Source organism: Strigops habroptila, chromosome 1, assembly GCF_004027225.2.
Source record: "Strigops habroptila isolate Jane chromosome 1, bStrHab1.2.pri, whole genome shotgun sequence".
NCBI lineage: Eukaryota > Metazoa > Chordata > Aves > Psittaciformes > Psittacidae > Strigops > Strigops habroptila.
The window spans coordinates 95,915,460-95,936,980 of record NC_044277.2 but is presented as its reverse complement, the minus strand read 5'-3'; the positions used below and the strand labels follow the sequence as shown (position 1 = coordinate 95,936,980).

Here is a 21,521-nt window from a genome sequence, read left to right as displayed (position 1 = left end):
AATTCTCTTCCTAGTCTGCCCCAGTAATTAATCACCATGATATTAAATATTGGCACATAGTTTCCCATACGAATTTATCAGGATTTAGCTTTTAACCATGCATCCTCTCCCTGCTTAATTCAAAGGTCTTTTAGATGATACAGTTCTCCTCCTCCCATAAAGAAGACTTACTTGCTTAATCCAGTCACCTTCCTTTCGACAATCTAAATAAACTGAAATGCTAAAGTTTCTTATTGTATGGCACTTTCTCCAGGTCTCTAATATTTATAGGTTTTTTCACCCACTATAATTTTTCAAAGCAGTGTGAGAACTGACTGCAGTGTTCTTGTGTCAGTCTCACCAATGCCACATACAATTTCTAATCACTACTCCCCAGCTTAGATGTTCAAGGATCACATTAACCCTTCTGACTTTATGCAATAGGAATTCACATTCAGTTGCATGTACCCTAAATCCTATTTAGAGTTCTGTTTTGGCAACCACACGCTCTGCTTTTGCAAGAGCAAGTCTGCATTCACCTTTATTGTACAATTTTGCATTTGACTATGAAAATGTGCTCCTTTTAATGGCCCCAGCTTACCAAGAAATCCAGGCTTCTCTCATATGCTTGCTCTACCCTCATTATTACCCTGCTCTACCTAACAACTATTAGCCTATTATTATGACTTCCTATTTATGTTTAGATCATTAGTAAAAAACATAAGGTGCCTAAACTCTGGTAATTCTGAAAGCAATTGTTTGGCTCTCACTTAAACCCAGGAACATCTAAACACTAAATATATTTCAGTTTTGAACAGCAAAATATCCCTTGTGCTTTAAAGTCCAGAATAATGGAGCACTGATGATTAATTACAGTAAGAGGCATGTGCTTTGGAACAAATATTTTTAAAAAATTATTAGGACGATATAGTTTTACCTAGTACGCAACACTACTATCCTCAAATTTTAAATCATAAAAAGCCTTTAAAACAAAGATCTTACAATAAATTAAATATCAAACAACATACCAAATGTTTTGCCTTTTTTTTCCTGGCTGCTACTGAATGACTCTTACTCCAAATCAACCAACTCAGCCAATATCTAACCTCAGCATACCTTGCAAGCAAACAGTGGGTTTAACTGCACCTGAGGTACTGAGCCAAATGCAGGGGTCTCTCTGGAGCTGCTGGACCCATTTTCCATCAGCATGCTTTTTACTTTCAATGCTACAAAACAGTAAATGCCTCCTGTCACCCTCTTTTCTGCTAGTGGCAGTGAGTGATGAGCCATTCAGCACCCAGGTGACAGCACATGAGGATTCTGCTTTCAGGAGAGCTTAGCCTTCAGCTGTGAGGCAGAACTTGATGGGGTGAAGTAGCTGAAGTTCACAATCACATTTAATGACCATGGGGCTGGGAAATAAGCCCAAACATTTAGTATCAAGCTTGGATTTGAGTAAAACTAAAGAGGCCATAAACTCTGAACAGTCCTCACCCCCAAACCCCTCAGATTGCATTTCAGCACATATTTAATGAGAATGTGAATGTCGTCTGTCTATCTCCAGAGGAGCTCTCGTTGGCCTACATATAGCTAATCCTAGGGAACTGAACTGCTTGCACAAATACGGGATGAAACCCTTAGGAAATTTGTTGAACTGAAGAATAAACAAAATATCCATAAGACTTTATTTTCAAGGTCATGAAGCATCCACAGCTTACACTCGAGAATACTAAGCACACTGAAATTGGGACATTTGCTTTGTTTCTGCTGTTAAATTGCTGCCTCAGCTTCCCTGCCCTTTACCTCACCTATAGCATCAAAATATTTTAGATGTGTTTTTTACAGTGGGATACTGAGAGTTCATTCAAAATGGTATGTTAAAGTAACTTTTAAGGAAAACTGATTTGTTAGCTCTTAACCTAGCAAAGCATCAAGCAAAGCTGATTTTTATACCCACAATAGCTAGTTTGTCATCTGGTTAGAGATGTCAAAAACCAAATCTGTTGGGTAAAGCTGTCTGCTGCTGTGAACTGGCAAAGCTGTGCTGGCAAGGCAGAGTTTGGCCTAGTCTTCCCTCAATACTAAGTGACAGAATGCTTTCTGTGCTCTACCCTGGCCAGCCCTCCACATCGTAAATACTGAATGCAATACCTGCATGATTGCTGGAGTGACTGTGCCCATCACCTTCCCTGAGGAGATAACCATGCAAAACACACTTTACTCTGAGAAAAGCTGAACTCACCCGATCTTCTTCTTCTCTGACATCTGGCATGGTGCTGATGCAGAGGCTGACTGCAGTGATGGCAACAAAAGAGATTGAAATACAAGCAAAGATCTTTCCTGGGATCCCTGAGTGGGGGTTCTCCACCATATCCCTGAGCTTTCGCATGCACAAACTCAATCGGCTATTGTCCTGGAAGGCACATTGCGTAGTTTCACTAAACACCATCTCCCCTTCATACAGCCTGGCCTCAGCTGCCTCCTCCTCTTTCTGTCGCAATCTCTTTTTACAGCACCACTCCAGGTGGTCCTCTTCTATCCCCCAGTACACAAGCTCCTCCTGAAAAGAAAGAGCGCACATCTCCCTGAGAAGCCTCAGCTTCCCAGCTGTCAGGAAAGTCATGATTGTCCTGAAGGCACTAGGATTACGGTCAAAAAAAAATTCATTGCAGCTAACATCATAATCATCACAGATGTTCATGATCTCATCATAATTGTTGCAAGATTTTAGCTTCCCAAGCCTGGTCAAGGGGCAGTTCTCCAAGGTGGTCCATGGAACTTTGTATTTAATACCACCTACGTTGATGATCACAAACCCGGTCTGGTCATCCAGGTGGGCTAAATAGCACAAATCTTCCCCTGGGTGCAGAAGTTTGGCCTTCGTGTAGAAGAATCCTTTCTTGGTTTGGACTTCACACAGGTTTTCCAAGTTATTGAAGGAGTAGGAACTGAACTCAGGCTCTGCATTCCTAGTGAGCAATGCCATTTCGTGAAACTTCTGTTGAGTCCATAGGGAGGTCAAGGCTGCTTTAACGAACGCATCTGGAGCTTGAGTGGAGAGTCAATCTGTAGAACAATTTTAAAGTTACAATAAACTTAGAGCATTGCTAGATGAAAAAACAATCCTATCTTCTCAATCCAAATAAACTTTTCTCCATGGCATTATTTTTCCCCCTATTATTTTAGGACTATCTTGATAAGCTTGATAGCTTCTTGGTGAAAGAACTTAAACTGCAATAGGGTCAGAAGCCATGTTGATACTTCTAGAGGGTTTAGCCAGTGAATGAATGAAAACAAAACCATATTTCTATTACAAAATGCCTATAGCGTGAGGATAAAAAGGATACCTACAGTACAGTCAAAAATGTGACTGCAGAAATGCTGGTAATTCCCAATTTAAATTCACCCAGCTTAGGTACTGATAGCAATGAATACGTGGGAGCTAAGAATCCTGCCTGCAGCCAGCACCTAAGCAGGTGTGTGTGCTTGAGCACAAAGTGTGTGCGACCAAGATTCACTTGCCACTGGTACCTCAACTAATTGGATTAAAACTATATTGGGCATATCTACCTGAACAGCCCCACTTCTAAAAGGTAGAAAAGCTTTTGTTCTCCTGCTGGGGTGACTGCCATCCAGGCTAGTGACATCTCCTGCAGGGAGGTACGCATCCCAGGTCTGAGCAGAGACCAGAGCTTGCCCAGGACCCTGGAGCTCCTGGAGGCTTTGCTGCAGTTTTGACTATGGGAGGTGGACATGGTGCCCAGCAGTCTGGCAGTAGCTCTGAAATGGGAGACTGAACCTAAGAATGAAGCAGAGCTGGAAGAGACCTGCTTGTTGCTCTTACTTCTGGATAATGCAGAACTCAACGGTCACATTTAGCAGCAATTATACAAATGATGCATAATTTCAGTATTTAATTTGTGCCTTCTGCTTACTCCTCCTTTACCACACCACAAACCACAGATCTCCTGAACACGTTTTTTCACCTGCCACATTGCTTCCTCACTCTCTCTAGAGCTCTCCACCCAGGTTCTCCAAAGCTGTCTCTCCAAAGCAGAACTAGGATGTCTCGAAATGCTACCATGTAATTGCATTAGCGAATCACTTGAAACCTGAATTGCCCAAATGTGAAATAGGAAACAAAAAACTGGGGTAGGACTCTTGGACTCCACACAAAAGACCTGGACTGAGAATCAGTGTGGTGATGAACAACAATCTTAAGCAGGGGTATAGAAACCTTACAAGTTGACAGAAGTCAGGAGAAAAAGCTGACTTGTGAAGGGTAGTCTGATGTTATTCATGACAGGATGGTAACCATAAGGCAGTAACTCCATAATTTATAAGCAACATTCTCCAATTCCCTTTGAATCTCATGACTCAGCCTGCAGAGAACACTGAACAAGTGGGTTCTAGGAAAAAACAGAAAGCGCACACATCCAAGCATGCTCCCACAGCAGCATCTTCCTTTGTCCATAGTCGACTCATTAACTCTTAACTCATTAGACTTAGTAAAAAAATTCCCCGACAGAAAGTGGCGAGTACCTGCTACTCCCAACCCTAAGTCACCCTCTAAATATTCTTACCAACCACACTCAAACAACCGAATCACAGCAACAGCAGTGGTACTCCTGCTTCAGCATTTCTGTGAGGATCCAGCTACTGAATTTTAGAAAAGTATTTAAGTTGGATATTTGTAAAAAGTCAGAGAAAGGCTGGCTTACATACAAAAGGCCTAAAGTCACCTAAAGATACTTTTTGGCACTGTGAAAATTTCAGAACTAATGATGCCAAAATCTCTGCAATTTCACTTTGGGCAAAAAAATTGTTTAAACATCTGCTTGTACAGAGCAACATGAACAACAGATAACAGCTCCTTCATCTGGCTAAGGGCCAGTAAAGGATAAGAGGCAGCAACATGTGTTCTGAGAAATAGGAGCTTTTACAGCACAGGCTTGAGTGCAGCCGGGACTGCAAATACCATTACTGTCACAATGAGAGTGCACTGTCAGCATGGCATATACTTTAAGGATTTAGTCTCTTGTTGCTTTTTGTTGGTAAGATAAAATATTCACTGCCACTATTCAGGGCACTGTGCTTTGTTTTCATGCCTCACTTGTTACACAAGTCAACATACAAGAAGTAGTTTACGTTGTTTTGATATCAAGGCCAGGATTTGCTTTTTTCCTCTCCCTGGTGTAGCAGGCTGTCGCATAAAGGGGCCAGATACATTTCACAGAACTGCTTTGAATCTAATCTTACATGCACTTCTTCTAAGAAGCAGCTAACTCAATGTGAAAATCTGTAAGCATGTTATTACAAAATCTCTGAATTACAGAGGATTAGTCTTTAATTTTGTGGATATAAAATTATGTTGATTAAATGTAAAGCTTAAGGAAGCAGCTATTCATTTTCTTTGTATCATCAGTGGATAAATAGAAAGTGATAACAGAAGTATCACTTCTGTTATAGTATTGCCTGTGGTTTAACAGGTTGATTCTGGACAGTACTGGTAGCACCAGATGCTGGAGTTCAGTTACTAAAGTGAATTCTCTAACCTCACACTGCAAGATCCCCAAATCCATAATAGTATACATTATTAATTGACAGCACTTGTTTTGGAAGTCTCAGATTAAAAGTAAGCATGTGAAGACAGTGAGGTGGTTGCCCTGGGCTGGGGCTCAGATGTCAGTGGAGCAGCATGGAAAAGCTTGTTGTGCCGCTTTAACTGCCTTACAGAAAACCAGAATACATTGCTGTGGGCTCCCAGTTTGGCATCTATCCCAAGAAGTAAAATAACCCTGGAAGGTCTGATTTCTGATCTTATGTGCACGGAATGTATCATGACCTTCAATGAATATTAAAGGGTGTTTCAAAATTATGTGGGTCTTAAAATACTCTCTGCATGCCAAGGTTATCTAATGTATGCACATGCCTACAGTAAAGCATCCCATTGAAGATTAACTTTAAAAGCCAATACTTCCAGAAATGATACTACACTATCATCCAGTTGGCATTTCTACCATTTAATCTGACACATGGGTGCAAGAAGAACTATTAAAACACAGTCTGTACTAAGCTGTACATGGCAGGGATACAGAACAGAATTTGACTCTATATTCGTTGTTCATAATTTTTAAATGCTGTGGGAGAAATGCTGCATAAATGTTTCAGTTTGATGATCATACACAGGGTGGGTCATACATGTTGTGGATTCTTTTCTATTTTAACTAGAGTCAAATAATTTTTATTCACTAATAAGTACTTTCTTTGGCCATCTATGTATGCATATGTGTGTGTCTACACACACACACACAAGTTCAGCCAAATTCTGTCAATAGCTGACAGTTGAGAGCTTTACAGGTATTTCTATCTAGTATTTTAAAGATAAAATAAATGTCAGCAGCATTCATCTGCTTCATGTTCTCTTTTTTGTTGAAATATTTTCTCAATGGAGAGGGAGCTATTTCCCTATTTAGTGACTTTTCACCTCGCCTGCTCCCATCACTGTTCTTCACACAAATATTCTTCATCACCTGTTTTACCAGTATTGTTGCACCCAAGTCATATATGGTTTTGCATGTGGCTCCACTGGTCTCAAGTTGCCTTGAATAAGAAAGAAAAATGGGGCAAAAGAGGCTGGTCAGCCCAATGAGGAGAGCTTTAAAACGGGCAGAGTGCTTGTACCTTTTCTGGGAAATCATCATCATTAGGTTCCTCTGAAGTACCAGCACACTAATGCATGCAGCCAGGGGAGCAAGCAGGAAGAATTCAGGGTCTGCATGCAGCTGCACTGAAGAAACTGGTACGACAAGGGTGGTCAAACACTGAAACGGGAAGACAAGAGAGGTTGTGGAGTCTCCATCCTTGGAGATATTCAAAACCCATCTGGACACAGTCTTGAGTAACTTGCTCTGCTGATACCACTTTGAGCAGAGGGGGTTATACTAGATGAACCTTGCAGGTCCCTTCCTATCTCAATTACTCTGTGATTTTGTGTACAGACTCTTTTTAAATGCTGCTGTAAGTTACGAAGTTACTCGCTACTTGTACCACAGTAGCAAGAGGAAGCCATGAGGCTTTTCAGTAATTAATGTTTTAAGATTTTCCTTGAGAAATTAAACAGACTTTGACAGAGAACAGGTTATTGTGTCATAATTTAAAGCCACAGACATGAAACATAGATTAGGGTGACCACAAGATGTTTTGTCTCAAGTCCAATGAGAGTTGAGTCACTAACTCCATTCTGCAGTGCTCAGCCATTTCCAGTCAAGAGACATGCTGGAAACTGACATCGTTGCCTAGGACCAAAGCAATCCAGCTTCTTACTGTAACATGATTTGTAATTCACAACACACACAATTATTTTAATAGTAAAGGTTACACATGTAATTGACGATACGTTTGATGGTATTACAGCTAATGCTTTGGACAAAGCAGTTCACAGGAGATCCAGGTTACTCTTGTACTTACTGCATTTTGGTGGAACCTGGACTCCCAGTTATGAGTCCCTGCCAGGCACTGTGGAAACATGAAGAGAGGAAAGCACCTACCCATAAGGCTTACAAAATACAGAGCAGATAAAGATGGGGTGCAACCAATACAGATTAAACAAACAAACAAACAAAAATCTCTTCACCTGATTGGAGGAATTAGCTTCTGAGATTGTCTGCACTGAACATGAATACGGTTTCCTACATACTCATGATCATAGAATCATTTAGGTTGGAAGAGACCCTTAAGAACATCGAGTCCAACCACAAACACTGCCAAGTCAACCACAAAACCACGTCCCAAAGTGCCACACCTTTACATGTCTTTTAAGTACTTCCACGGATGGCGACCCAAGTACCTCCCTGGGCAGCGTGTTCAGTGCTTGCTTCCTAATATCCAACCTAAACCTGCCTGAAGTAACTTGAGAATGTTTCTCTCATCCTATCACTTGTTACTTGGGAGAAGAGACTGACCCCCACCTCACTACAACCTCCTTTCAGGTAGTTGTAGAGAGCTGCAAGGTCTTCCCTGAGCCTTCTCTTCTCCAGACTAAACAATCCCAGTTCCCTCAGCCACTCCTCACAAGACTTGTGCTCCAGACCCTTCACCAGCTTCACTGCCCTTCTTTCAACATGCTCCAGCAACTTCATATTTCTCTTGAGGTGAGCGGCCCCAAACTGAACATGGGATTCAAGGTGTGGCCTCATCAGTGCAGGCTGTGCTAGTCCAGTTAGGGCACAACAGTATACAACTCTACTGCTTCTTGCCCTCAAGTTAACACATTTAGACCCAACATGGGTATCTTTGCATGGCTTGATGATTTTCAATGCAGACAAAGCACTCCTAACTTTAAAGGCTGCATTAAACTTCCTTCGGCAACCTCTTGCTAAGGGAACCATTCAACACATGTCCAAGTAGGACAGAATGAAAGTGAGACTAAGTAACATTAGTTAAACTAGAAGCATCAAACAATTCTTCTGCAAGCTTTCTTAAGTAATCAGTGCTGAAAGCAATTTTGAAAACAGTCTAGATTTTAAAAATCACAAAGACATTTAAATACAACCTGTTTGCTATATATGTTGCCAGCTCCACTCTCAAAATGTTCAAGAAAAGAAAATCAGAACAAAGTACAACTCCTATAACCTATAAAAAGATACACTGCAAAGGACAAAGGGAAGTTCTGTTGATTTCAAACAGAGCATTTTTTATATAACCCCCAAAAGTTGAATTTTATGTATTTCTATGTTTATTATCAGTAAAATTTAATATCCTTAACCTCTTAAGTCACCATCATTCCCACATAGAAAATAGTCCAAGAAATTGAAAAGGTACTGGAATTTTCAATAATCCTTTATTTTGTCCATTTCTTCATCAGAGTTACAGGAGGCAGAGATGTAACCTTACATACCTAGCTGAGATGTTCCCATCTACCAGGGAAAGGCAGGCTTCTTGTGTACTAGTGGAGCAGAATAGTTAAGATAGGCTTCTCTGGAGAGTAGTTTGGAGCTACAAGGAGGACGCTGCATCAGTCCAAGAATCCCAGGAAGAGTCATGCCATAATGGAGGTTGCAAAATTCAGCATGTGAAGCTTGACACTGTTTGCATACTCTGAGCGTACATTTTCCCTAATAGTTAAATTAATATTGTGGAGGAAAAAAGGAATAGTTTTCTTCTCTAAACATCCCTCATCACATTTGTGCCATGCTGTGTAATTAGCTGAAATGAATCAATTTGTTAAATGAACAAATCAAATTAACTTGACTCAACACTAATTATTCTGACATGTGTCCATAGCTATTTATCTCCATTAGACAGGTTATGAGTTATCTAGCGTTACTGCACTTGACAGAGCTGTGTAGTAAAAGCATTAACTCTGAGACATCTTTAAGAAACAAGAGATTTGGTCCAACTAATTACCTGAAGGTATGGGATCCTTACCTGTATCTTCTTAGCACAAAAAAACCCTTTAAAGCACTTCCACAAGCTTTCAGAGCCTATTTATCTTGGTACCCTAAACACAATTGAACTATTGTTTCTATGAAGCTACTTGCACACTTCGGTTGCACAGCAGGCAAACGCAATCATGCTAGATAAAGGACAGGGAGAGGAAGTAACTCTTGCTTTTGCATTCTTCCCAGAATTACAGAGTTCTGTTCAGGCTAGCAAGCTTCCAGACTTCACAAATGTCCAAAAATAAAGAGTGCTTTCACAGTGTATTTCACTAAAGGGAACTATCTGTATTTTGAGCAACAAAAAAAAACCTATCAAAGCCTGCAAAGTTTAGGCAGATTCTACAAGGATTAGGCAGAAAAGCTTTTCCCTACAGAATTGTTATTACTTACAATAAAGGCAGAGCATCATGTTCAAACCATGCATTATTTGTTTATATGTATTAACCCTCATGTGGTTACAAGAAAACACACGTTTCTAAAACGTTCTTTCATGCTCAGTTCATAGTTCCTGACTATCTGAACACCAGATATGCACAAAGTGAGTGATAGGCTAAAGTGAACAGAATTCAGGCATGGAGCTATACTTTAACTAGAGTCTGAGATTATATTCCATGTGGAGATTTGTTTGATCCAGTTCCTGTTAACTGCAACCGTGGATTAAGTATATAGTCTCAAAAGCCTAAAATTAAAATGTATTCTGTCTGCACTTACTTGCTCAGTGATTGAACCCTGCTAACAGGGTAACTTTGACCCCAACTGGCAGCCACTTGATGGTGAAGTTTCTATCCTTCCATGAATCATACACAAATTTATTTTAGGAGCCTTAACAATTAATTATTTTAGTATCCCATTTAATCAACCAGTCTAAGTGACTCATATATGGTACCAAACTTACAATGGTCTTAATTGCCAATCTATTTCTTTCCCTGTCCCTAGACGGCTGTATTTCAGAGAAACAGTCATCAAAATCCAGTTTTGAAAATTATATGCTCCAGTCATAATTACGTGCCCTCAGCTGGCCTGATGTACAATGTGAATGGCACTATCAAATGCAAAAGTGACAGACTTCTGTCAGTGTGTGTGTCAGACAGCGTGCAGTATGTTACAACAGCATTGTTTATTCCTTTCACCCAGGAAATTAAACAGATTGTCTCATTTTCGTTGTCAAAATCCTGGAAGCATGAAAAGCCAAACTAGTTACGGTGTATTTGTGAATCACAGAATTATCATTCAGGTGTTCCAGTGGATCTGCAGACCACTGCAGGGGAAAAAGCAGTTTTCAGCATGAGCTCTGCTCCCTCTCTAAAACTAATACCAGTATCTTTTATTTCTGATCTATCCTACTGATTTTTGCAATTCTATACTTAGCAGCTTCCCACCCAGATGATTAACAGGCCTGATTTAGAACCAAACGTAGCAACTAGATTTCTGACTGGAAATAAGAAGGTTTGACTGTGTGATGTCACTCTTGGCCCAGTTTCACATTCAGAGGCTCATGAGTCACACTTTTCCTAATAAAAAATGGATGGGTGTACCATCCTTACCATACCTTCTGTCTCTTTCAGGGCCATTCACAAGTTTGCATGAATGTTTGCTAGATAAACATTTAAAAGTATGGCAGAGTGAGAGGAAATGGCCTCAAGTTGTGCCAAAGGAGGTTTCGATTGGATATTAGGAAAAATTTCTTCACTGAAAGGGTTGTCAAGCATTTGAACAGGCTGCTCTGGGTAGTGGCTGAGTCACCATCCCTGGAGGTCTTGTAGACATGGTACTTCGGGACATGGTTTAGTGGTAGACTTGGCAGTGCGAGGTTTACTGTTGGACTTGATGATCTTAAAGGTCTTTTCAAACCTAAATGATTCTATGGTTCTATGATTCTATGAATAAATGCTTTTATCAAGTGCTCATTGGTTTTAGATGTAGATCTAGGCTTTTTAAGTTCTACATGAAATCATCTGCAGAGAAGATAAATTGTAGACAGATGCATCCTGCTCCTTTTGTTAGCTTTAATTAGTTAACACTGGATTTTACATATCTTCATTGTTTTTTCTCAGATGATGTTTTTGCTCGTGTGTTTCATATGTCAATTGTGCACTGACCTCAAAAATATTCCCATCTCTGTTTAAACACAAGTCTACCTTTGAATTCAACATGATTTTAGTTAATTATTAACATCATTGCAGAGAATACCTTTTAATTTTAGACTCTTAAGACTGCATACTTAATCCATGGTTGCAGTTAACAGGAACTGGATCAAACAAATCTCCACATGCAATCTAATCTCCTCAGACTCTGGTTAAAGTATAGCTCCTAGTCTAAAGTCTGTTCACTTCAGCCCATCACTCTCTTTGTGCACAACTGGTGTCTCTGTTCAGATAGTCAGGGACTATGCACTGAGGATGAAAGCACATTATACAAACATATGAGAGTTAATACAGTTAAACAAAACATGGTTTGATCATGATGCTCTGTTTTTATTGTAAGTAATAATAACTCTGTGGGGAAAAGCTTTGCTGCCTGATCTTTGCAGGTTCTGCTAGTTTTGTTATTGCTTAGAATACAGTCAGTTCCCTTCACTGAAACACACTGTAAAAACACTCCAAATTTTAAGACATTGTGACCTCTTAAAACTCAGCCACTTGAGCAGGGTGTCAAAGCAGCACAGACACAAAATGGGCAAGACAGGAATGACACACAGCTTTCAAACTGAACCCATCCCAGGAAAAGCCTCTCAAGGTCTGCTCTTTTTATTCTATTCTATCAAGCACCCCTATAACACAGAGAAGAGGGAAGAGAAGTGGAGATTCATGAGGCAAAGAGACTGCAATCCTACTACTCTCATTTCTCTGACCGCTATGAATGCAGAGGAGCACACACAAAACAGAGCACAGGTTAGAGAAAGGACAGTGAAAAGAGTGGAATGGAAGAGAAATACCATGTATGATTCAAGCACAGATGAGATGGAAAAGAAACAGAGAAAGTAAAACAAAACCAAAGGTGATTATGATAAGTCTTCATTTTGACAGCAAAACGTTACAATATACAAACAGCTTCTACTGTCACATGGAAGTATATACACCACCTGATTTCAGACATGTTATTTCAGTAGCCTAGTATTAAAGTGATCAGTTTGTATGTAGTCAGTGAGAACTCTCAGCTTACATGTTCAAAATCTCGATTTTGGGGAAGCCACTGATCAGCCACTGCCTCTATAGGTTCGCCTGCATTCTTAATTCCGACTCCAAAATTGAATGCCTACAGCTATACAACATAAGGATCCCAATGATAACTTGCCCTATTAGCCTCAGCTTTTCATTCAAGCCCGAGTAAAGACAACTTATATTATGGACATCACAAAGAGGATCATGGTAAACCACAAAATCACAGAATGTTTAGGGTTGGAAAGGGCCTTTAAAGATCACCTTATTCCAAGAATCAAGAGATTTAGTCCTGCAGCAGAAATCATTCCACTTTAGGGGACCAAAAGCTACCACTAAAATAGCTTCCATTCTTCCAGCTATAGCTGGTAGGTTCAAGAGAAGAGGTAGGCTCTGTCAGAAAGGAAGAGAAAGCAGAAAGGGGGGAGAAAAAAAGATAACCTGAAGCCTTGGGAAGGCACCTAACATTTTACATATGACACCTGACATATCCGCCACTGGGGTCCTACTGAAGCAGCCCATTCACCTCAGTGCTCGGTTTTGCTGAATGACAACTCACTGTGGAAACAATCACGTCCATCTGCCAGACAGAGACCCCAGGGACTCTCCATCCTCTCTTGGGTGCCAGCTCTCCAGCGCCTCCAATATAGCCATCATACATGCTCGGTCTCAGCACTAGTTCCAGTCTCTGCAGTGCATGTTTTGATGCATGCTTCCAAAATGCTGGGTCTCTATTCCCTATCCAGTCCACTCACATCAGGGCTGGGAACAAGTCAGGACTGGAAGAAAGTTTCCAAACCCAAATGTGCTTAGGTAGAAGGATGAAATGCCATGAAATCATTACTCCCTTCCCTCCTCCAAATCCTGGCTGAAAGAGCAGGGAACATTAAAACACACTTTTTAAAAAGGGAAAAGGGAAGAAGGGAGAAAGGAGTAGATAAACTCCTTTAAAAAAAAAGGAGTACAAAAGTATGTATGCTTGAAATCCTATGCTGTTTGGGAGCTGGAAGGGAATTCAAACAGCTTTGGGTGAACAGGTCCTGCCAGATACCAGTCCACAGGGAGAAGGAGAAGCTGGAGCTGAGAAGTAAGTTCTGCAACTTGCCCTAACATGTTGACCCTGTCTTATATCCTTGATCAGAATGAAAATTTCCCAGTTTTTCTACTGTCTTCCTCTTCATCCCATCTCTGTTTATCCTCTACACTGTATCAATCCCTTTCCCTTTTCTCTCCTTCTCACACTTCTTTCCCAGCAATCATTCTCAAAGGACTTGTGAGTATTGTCTATATTTTCTGCTGTGCGCAGATTATACCTCCTCCCCCTCCAAGAAAGAGCAGCAATAAATGAAGACCGGAGTTAGATGCCATCCGACCACTCAACATCTGTACCTTGTCAACATCAAAAAAATCTGGGATTAGACTCCTCTGTCTCCAGAACTCATTGCCAGTTCTGCCTTGTTTGTCCCAATAACCCTTCCCATACTCACAGGAACACACACATATTTTAGCATAAGATAAATAAGGCTACAGTTCCAGAGCCCTTGGATGAGGTGACCTTTAAACAGAGGGGGTTCTTAACTCTATGGCATGATGCCACACATCGAGCACTGGGAATAAGGACAAATGGCTAATAACTGTTGCTTGATGCAGTGAGCATTGCTTGTCCTACCCTCTATGGGCAGAATCCTCCAGACATGTTTTGAAATGCGGAGTTGCTCCAGATCTCACCCTGTACACAAGTTGTATTCCCACAACAAACAAGCTTCCCTGCTGGGAGCAGGAAGCTCCCAGAGCCCTTCACTTCTATTCTACACAGTATACCCAGAAACAGCTACATTTTTCAGTTTTCCAGCATGGTGAATGGGAAATACTGCAGCAGCTGAAAGTACATTAAACCCCAATTTTTTTTGGTGAATTAAATATGAAAATTAATACTATAACTAGCAAAACACCCCTTGTGTTTATATTAACTTTAACACAAAATTCTGTTTCAAAATGTCAGTTTCATGACATTTTATATTCTGAATTCTTCCTAGACAGATGCCTGTGGTGGCATCAGCCTTCCCAACAAAAGCTGACATGACAAAGCCAGAGCTTCTGGGTGGGAGCATTGATGCTTTTGGCTCATGGAAAAGCATGAAATGGTTTGGATTTTTTCCCCTCAAACAGGTGATAGCAGAAGCCTTTCACAGTTTGGAGTTATAGATGCATTTCCCCATTCCTGCCCTGCTATTGAAAAGGATGAAAATGGCCTTAAACAGTCTAAGGCATCTCTGTAGTTTCTCTCACCAGCAACCCACTTCCCTCTACACTGAATTGCCATTGTTGTATTCAGTAGAGAAATGCTTAAATTCACTAAACACACTTGCTCACTTAAAGGATCATCTGATAATGTTACAGCATTCAATTTTAATGTTTAATAATGAATCAAAAGGATTAGAAAACTTTGCACTTTCTCTAATGCAATTATTTTGGTCATTTCACAGAGCTCACAGAGCAAGGGTGTTAGCATTTTTAAGACCTTGTTCTCTATAAATTTGTACTTTCAATGGACTTACCTACACAATGCAATGGGAATGAATGGATTCACTGTGAAGATGATGGCTTTAAAATCAAGTAAAATATGACCTATCCAGTTATGTGTAATATCTTCAACAATCATGCTGAATCCTTCGAAAATCACTTATGCTTTCAACAACACTGGAATAGATACTAGAGGTAGGTTGACAGGCTTATTAATCACGTTTACAATAGATGAAAACTTTTCACTGGTATCTTCCTGGAGAACATTGTTAGACCAGAGGTCATGAACACACACTCTGATATACTATTTCCAAAGAACTGCTTCAGTGACAGAAATGTAAGAAGCTCAATTCCAACAACAGCCTCTTCTGCTCCAGAGGTTTTCGACCCAAGAGGTTAATATAAACCACTGAATGACGTGAGCTCTTGGGGCAATGAAAGTGGGTAAGAAAATAACATCAACATTAAGGAAACAATCCAGGCCTTTAAGAAATGCTCAGGACAGTTATTTATTTGCTAATTGTTTTTGCAATTGGGCTAGCAAATGAGCAGTTCATACTCTCCATGAGAAAGCTCTCTTCTATTCAGAGCTCTTTCAGCTTCTGCCAGATTGCTCACCATTGTGCTGCTTACAATACCAGTAGATACACAGAAACATCAGGATAAAATACAGCTATGGAATTCATTTTACAGCATCACTACCACTGACAGCGGTTTGTGCCTAAGCAGTCATTTTCATGCGGCAAAAGGACATGTTGTTACTCATAACGCATACATTATTCTGCAAGTGCTACAAACAATAAACCACTCTGCCAGATCCCAGTATCTCTGGCACACTCCGAGGCTGCTGGTTTCTTCCCGTATGTTGTCATACTTTAAATCTTATTACCATTGGAAAGATGGCCAGGAATTTCAAGCTACTTCAGTTCACTGCCACTCAGCCTTTCCCTTCTGTGAAGGCAGCTCCATGAGCTGCACTGTCTGTGGTGCTCATGAGTTAAAAATGGAAAATTAGGAGGCAATTAACCCAAGGGCATTGTTCAGGAGATGCTTAAGACTTCCCACTCTGCAGCCCCAGGATGCTTGCTGCTTCTTCATTCCTCCTCTACCTGACAGGCCACCATAGTAGCTAGCCAGTTCATTATGCAGCTAAGAGGATATGCATGACTATTTCACTTTCAGCAATGGAAAGCTGTTCTAATTCCCTTGTGTTGCCAGAAGTTCCAACAGGCTCTCAAATAAGCTGGAGACTGCCAAGCGTAGGAATGATTTTGCACCTCTTTTTCTTTCAAACTACGCTTCCTGACTGCCAAAGGCGGCTCCCTAGAAGGTGCTCTGCAGTTGCATAAGCTGGTCTAATTCATCAGGTCACGTTTGCTGGAGCACTGCATTACCAGCACAGTCAGGGAAGAAAAGCTTTATGTTTGGCTAAATAAGAAAGATAATGGAGTTTCATAACTACTAATAAAAAGCTAGAATCCAGCTCAGTTTCAAGTCTGTACTTCAGTAAATATTTGGTGTGTCTTATCCACTAAAGAATCTGGAGCCTGGTCTCTACAAAGACTCCTTCCTTTCCCTCCATAGCGACAGCACTGAACAGAAGTGTTTCTAAAGCCCAAGGCTTATGTGCTCAACAGCTCTGTGATATTTGTACCAACACAACAGAACCTCGATACAACGGAACACCCTGGATTTAGCTACTTTTTTTTTTTACTCCTTTTTTTTTTTAAATCAATTTTACTTATACAAGGGCATTACTTCCAAACAAAACTTATTTAATTATTGTTTTCTTGCTTAACAACCAATCTCTACTGTTAACACAAGAGAGCCATTGAAGAAACATGCACAAAAACCCCTTTCATTCTCTCTCCTCCTGAAAAATTTCAATAAATAACATCTCATAAAATATGAATTCATATTCCATTTACTTGCTCATCAAATAAAAAGTAAACATGGATATCAGCATCTAAAAATCTGAATAAAGATCAGTAAATAAGTAGCTAACAGCAACTTAATGAGGACTCTGGAAAGGAAAGCATGTAATCTGATTTGTTCTGCATAATTCTTTTTGTATTATTTATTTTACACTTTAAATGACCTCATTTTATCAAATTCATTCAGGCTCAGTAGCTTGCTCCGACACAGAACCATTTTAGCTTAAGCTCTGATCAAGCAGCTGCTCTCCAGTTCATTCAGTCCCCTTCCCAGAAAGAAAATTTGCTCTCCAAACTCAATCCCATACAACTAACTACATGAAATAAGTATTTGGATGTAGAATACTTCTATACCCTGACAGGAACTTGCAGCCCCCCACTTGCAGCCCCAATGGGGCTGAAGTGTATCATCATCATACCCCACAAGCCCTACCTTCAACTGAATCAGCAGGAATTTAAGGGGCGATGGAAGTTGGCTCCTAGAGAGGTCAGTCCTCAGGCTTTTGAGGGGCTGAAGCAGAGGGGACCCCTGGAAAGATCCTACCAATGCTATAAAGTGAGTCCAGCTCATAATATACATTTCTGTATCTCTGTAGTCATTACAGGGATGTTTTTGTGGCTGTAAAGGAGAGCTTCATGATCTAGAGGGGAAACAAAGTGTGAAATAAATGAGACACGAGCAAACACAGATGGGTTTATAGAAAGAGAGTGGGAAAGAGAAAGCACTTAGCTAAACCTCTTGTGGTCAGCTAAGAAATTTAAATTGTACTGTTTTCAGATAAAATACAATAATGAACTAGGATCACTTGCTGGTTTTATGTTTACAACAACTAATAAATCAAAAAGAAATATGTGATTTCCTGAAACACTGTGAAGGAAGAGGAGCGAAGGATAAAAGGCTTTGAATAGAGACGAATATGCTATAAAGCAGATACTTCATTATTTTAGAGCCTAACCCAAGCATATGCTGAATCTCTGCACTTTTCATGTAAGTTAGCAAGTGCCAAACAGCTTGTAAGAAGCTTTCTGCATCTCTCATAATCAGGACCCTAGTCTGCTATATCAGCTAAGAAAACCATTACCAAGTAAATGCATAGCTGGTACTAAGCCCATGCTTAATTATATATATGTAAACACTCCCCTAAAAAAATTTGTGTTTCCCCCTCTATAAATATCCCATACATATATACATGTGTGTATATATGTATAAATATACATATACATATATATATATATATTCCCCTGAACAAGTAGGGAAATGGCAGATATGAGATCAGAGACATGAAATGGTTGTGGGTCTCCAAGCACAGCCCTCAGGAGTGCAGGGCCAGGAAGTACCAAGGGTCAAATCATCTACCAGCTCTCACTGGTTCCAGTGCAAATTAGGAGCTCAAATCTGGTGCCGGCATGGAGGCACCTAGTGCAATCCGAGACACCCTGAGATATCTGAGGATGGCAGATGTGACACAACAGTTACAGCTGGATGCCAAAAAGGATGTGCTAGTACATCCAAAAGAGCACTGGATGCCCATCTTTGGGCAACCAAATCTGTCCTAGGTAAGTAGGGTCCTTTAGGTCCTTTAAAAATCTTTGCACACAGAGCTTTTGGGGATTTATTTTTAATTTCTTGGCAGCAAAAAAAGATCCTCCATATTCATAACTTTTTGAAGTATGGCACTCTTACATCAAAAGTCAGCACTGCGTATCAACTGATCTCTCCATGGAGATAAGATACTGGAACAGCAGAAGCGCTGTTAAAAAAAATCAATGGTTTTCTTACCATGTTGTGGTGCATGTAAACCTAAAATGTTCTGTAATTAAAGTTAAGCACTATTCTGGAAGAAGCTTTCCATAAGATTCACATTAGGCAGCTATATTTATTACTAGATGCTTCCTCTTCAAGCTGAACATATTCACCAGTTTGTATTATGGAGCATAACTCCTTAATTCTCAAGTTAAGTGTGATCACTGCAGATACTGGTTTTGCATGTACCGAGCCTGTTGTGCAACTTTTTGAAGTCCATAGCTTGATCAGGTGCCTGGTCACGCAGATGTGATGGGAACCAGCTGGAAATATGCATGTGCATATTCATAACTATGAATGTGTGTCTAAGTTGAAAAACAGAGCACATTATTCCTTATTTTTGGAAGGGAGATACCTTGGTCACACAATGGCATTATGGAAAAACTGATGCTCCTCATGTAACAAAAGGGCTGAGGTTTTCCTTTCAGAATACTCATGTGTCCCTGTTAAGGCACACACACACCCAGGACTGCCAAATGGCAAAAGAGAAGCCAGTGAAAGGGTCAAACAACATCAGTCAGTGTTACCTCTTCTGCTGCTGGATAAATGTTGTTGTCTAAAAATAGTAAACAGCCCTTGTGATTCCGGACTGGTAAAGTGGGACAGATAGACTTTAAATAAAACTGCATTGTCAGGAATCACAACACAAAACCACCAGCTTCCTCCAAACCCTAGAACTCCTACTACTTATTATATGAAATCAAAGCCCAGCTATAAAAAACGAGTAAAGCTGATCACCTAGATATCCCCATTGGTAATACATATGCTAGAATCTCGTGCTTTTGGCTTCTTGCCTCTGTTTTATATATATTCTGCATTCCCACTGACTTAAGACAAATGGGAATTTTTTACAGTGAAAGGAAAACCAGAGTCATTGAATTCACTAGTCCATGACAGTAAAGCAAGCTACTTTTCACAATGTATGTACAGGCAGTGTACAAGCAGTAACTGGTAGCTATTCCAGAGTGCCTGGATATTGTGTGTTTGTTACGCTGTCATAAAATATTGTAAATACATAGCTAATAAAGATGCCCAAACTGTAGGTGCAGTCTTTCAACATGGACAGGCTACTTCCCGTGAATTAATACGACTTGTTTTAATTCTGGATGCAGAACAGCATAGAACATCCTCACTTTTGGCATATAAACCTGTAAAGATTTTCAGACTGATCATTATTTTGCACACAGAGGACCAGCACTTCCTCAGTTCCTGCAGACCTACTGAATCCTGCGTGGTTCCACCAAATGAGAGGAAGAAGAGAAAGCAAAGAATTAGAAACCACCAAGAATTAGAACACCAAGTCTGAAATTGTAGGGACAAGATGGGGACAAGGTGAGAGAACAGAAAATGTGTATCCTCATTTCCACACCATCTCACACTCCTAAACTTTATTTCCACATGATAAAGACAGGAACAGTGAGAGCTCTGCTATCCCCAGACAAACTGTCCCAGTCAGACAGCGGGGAGGAATTTCATAGATGTTACAGACATTTTCATTCCAAATCCTCCTGGATGCGTCATAGTCATTACTGAGCACCTCCCTTATGAACATCCGTTCTTACACTTCTACCAGTGTTTAAGGCTCGCTACCCTCAACTAGATCTTGAGCTTCACTTTTACTAAAGCATGAATAAAACACCTTCATCTATTAGCCTCTTTTCTGCTACTTTCCTAATAATGAAAAGGCAAAGGAATAGCTTGTGATATCTTTTCTTGCTTATAATCTGGCAAATCTCTTCTCCTTTTAAGTAGTTTCTTTACTCTCTCTCCAAGTTATGCTCCACTAGAGCAACATACTTTTTATAGACAAATAAATGTCTCACAGTATCAGCTCACTATGCACCAGTTCCAGTTCCTTATTACCAGGTTCATTTTCTTTTCCACAGAGACACGCATAACTACATTTAGGCAGTTAAGCATCTATAAATCACCTATCATGTGGTTATACATTCTAAAATATTGACCTGCAATTATTACCCACCTCAGAACTTCATCCCAGTTATTTCTACCCATCAAACCTAAGTCAAAAGTTGGCCAAATATGGATTACTGAAGCTGGGTTTTAGAAACAGTAATTTGTCATTTATTTACCTAAGTCCTACTTTCAAAGCTATTGTGATCTCATCCCCACAGGCCTTCAAATTGATTTTTGAAACAATACCTAAATCACCTTTTCATCTGAGAAACATTTATTTGGTACTTCGTTCAGAAGCTGAGGTTCATACTGCCTTTTCACATACTGCCCTGTGCACTGATGTCATCTGCTCTCCATCCTCACTTCCTGCAGCAAGCTCTAACACAACAGGGCTGGTGAGTTACTATTACCACACAGGGAATATATGGGCAACAAATGACATTTTCCTGACACTTTCCATAAGCAATGACTAATAGCTTTTTAAATTATCAAAACAGTGACAAAAATAAATTATATTAAAGGTTACACTTTCACCGCCTCCTTATTTGTAAGTACAAAATATGCCCACAGAATTGTATCAGCTAATTAACTGCACAGTTATTCAAATGCCTTTGCGAGTACAGCTGCATATGCTCAAATGTAGATTTTTCACATCTGAATGACTGAAAACATACAAACCAGAAGCCTGATGAAGATTTGTTTATTTAATCTAAAGGATATTGCATATTAAGTTACACATTCTAAATTTAAATTTTGCAAATTATTG

At 40.1% G+C, this 21,521-nt stretch overlaps 1 protein-coding gene across 3 annotated transcripts in view; it reads right to left on the bottom strand.

Annotated features, from left to right (window-relative positions):
* KCNG2 (potassium voltage-gated channel modifier subfamily G member 2) overlaps positions 1-21,521 on the bottom strand; it is a 58,604-nt gene that overhangs the window by 20,758 nt on the left and 16,325 nt on the right. For all 3 annotated transcript variants that reach the window (XM_030508826.1, XM_030508909.1, XM_030508743.1), the window contains exon 2: positions 2,222-3,045. In XM_030508826.1, the coding sequence (XP_030364686.1) occupies positions 2,222-2,965 (744 nt within the window). In that variant the 5' untranslated portion in view covers positions 2,966-3,045. The remainder of the gene's footprint in view (positions 1-2,221; positions 3,046-21,521) is intronic.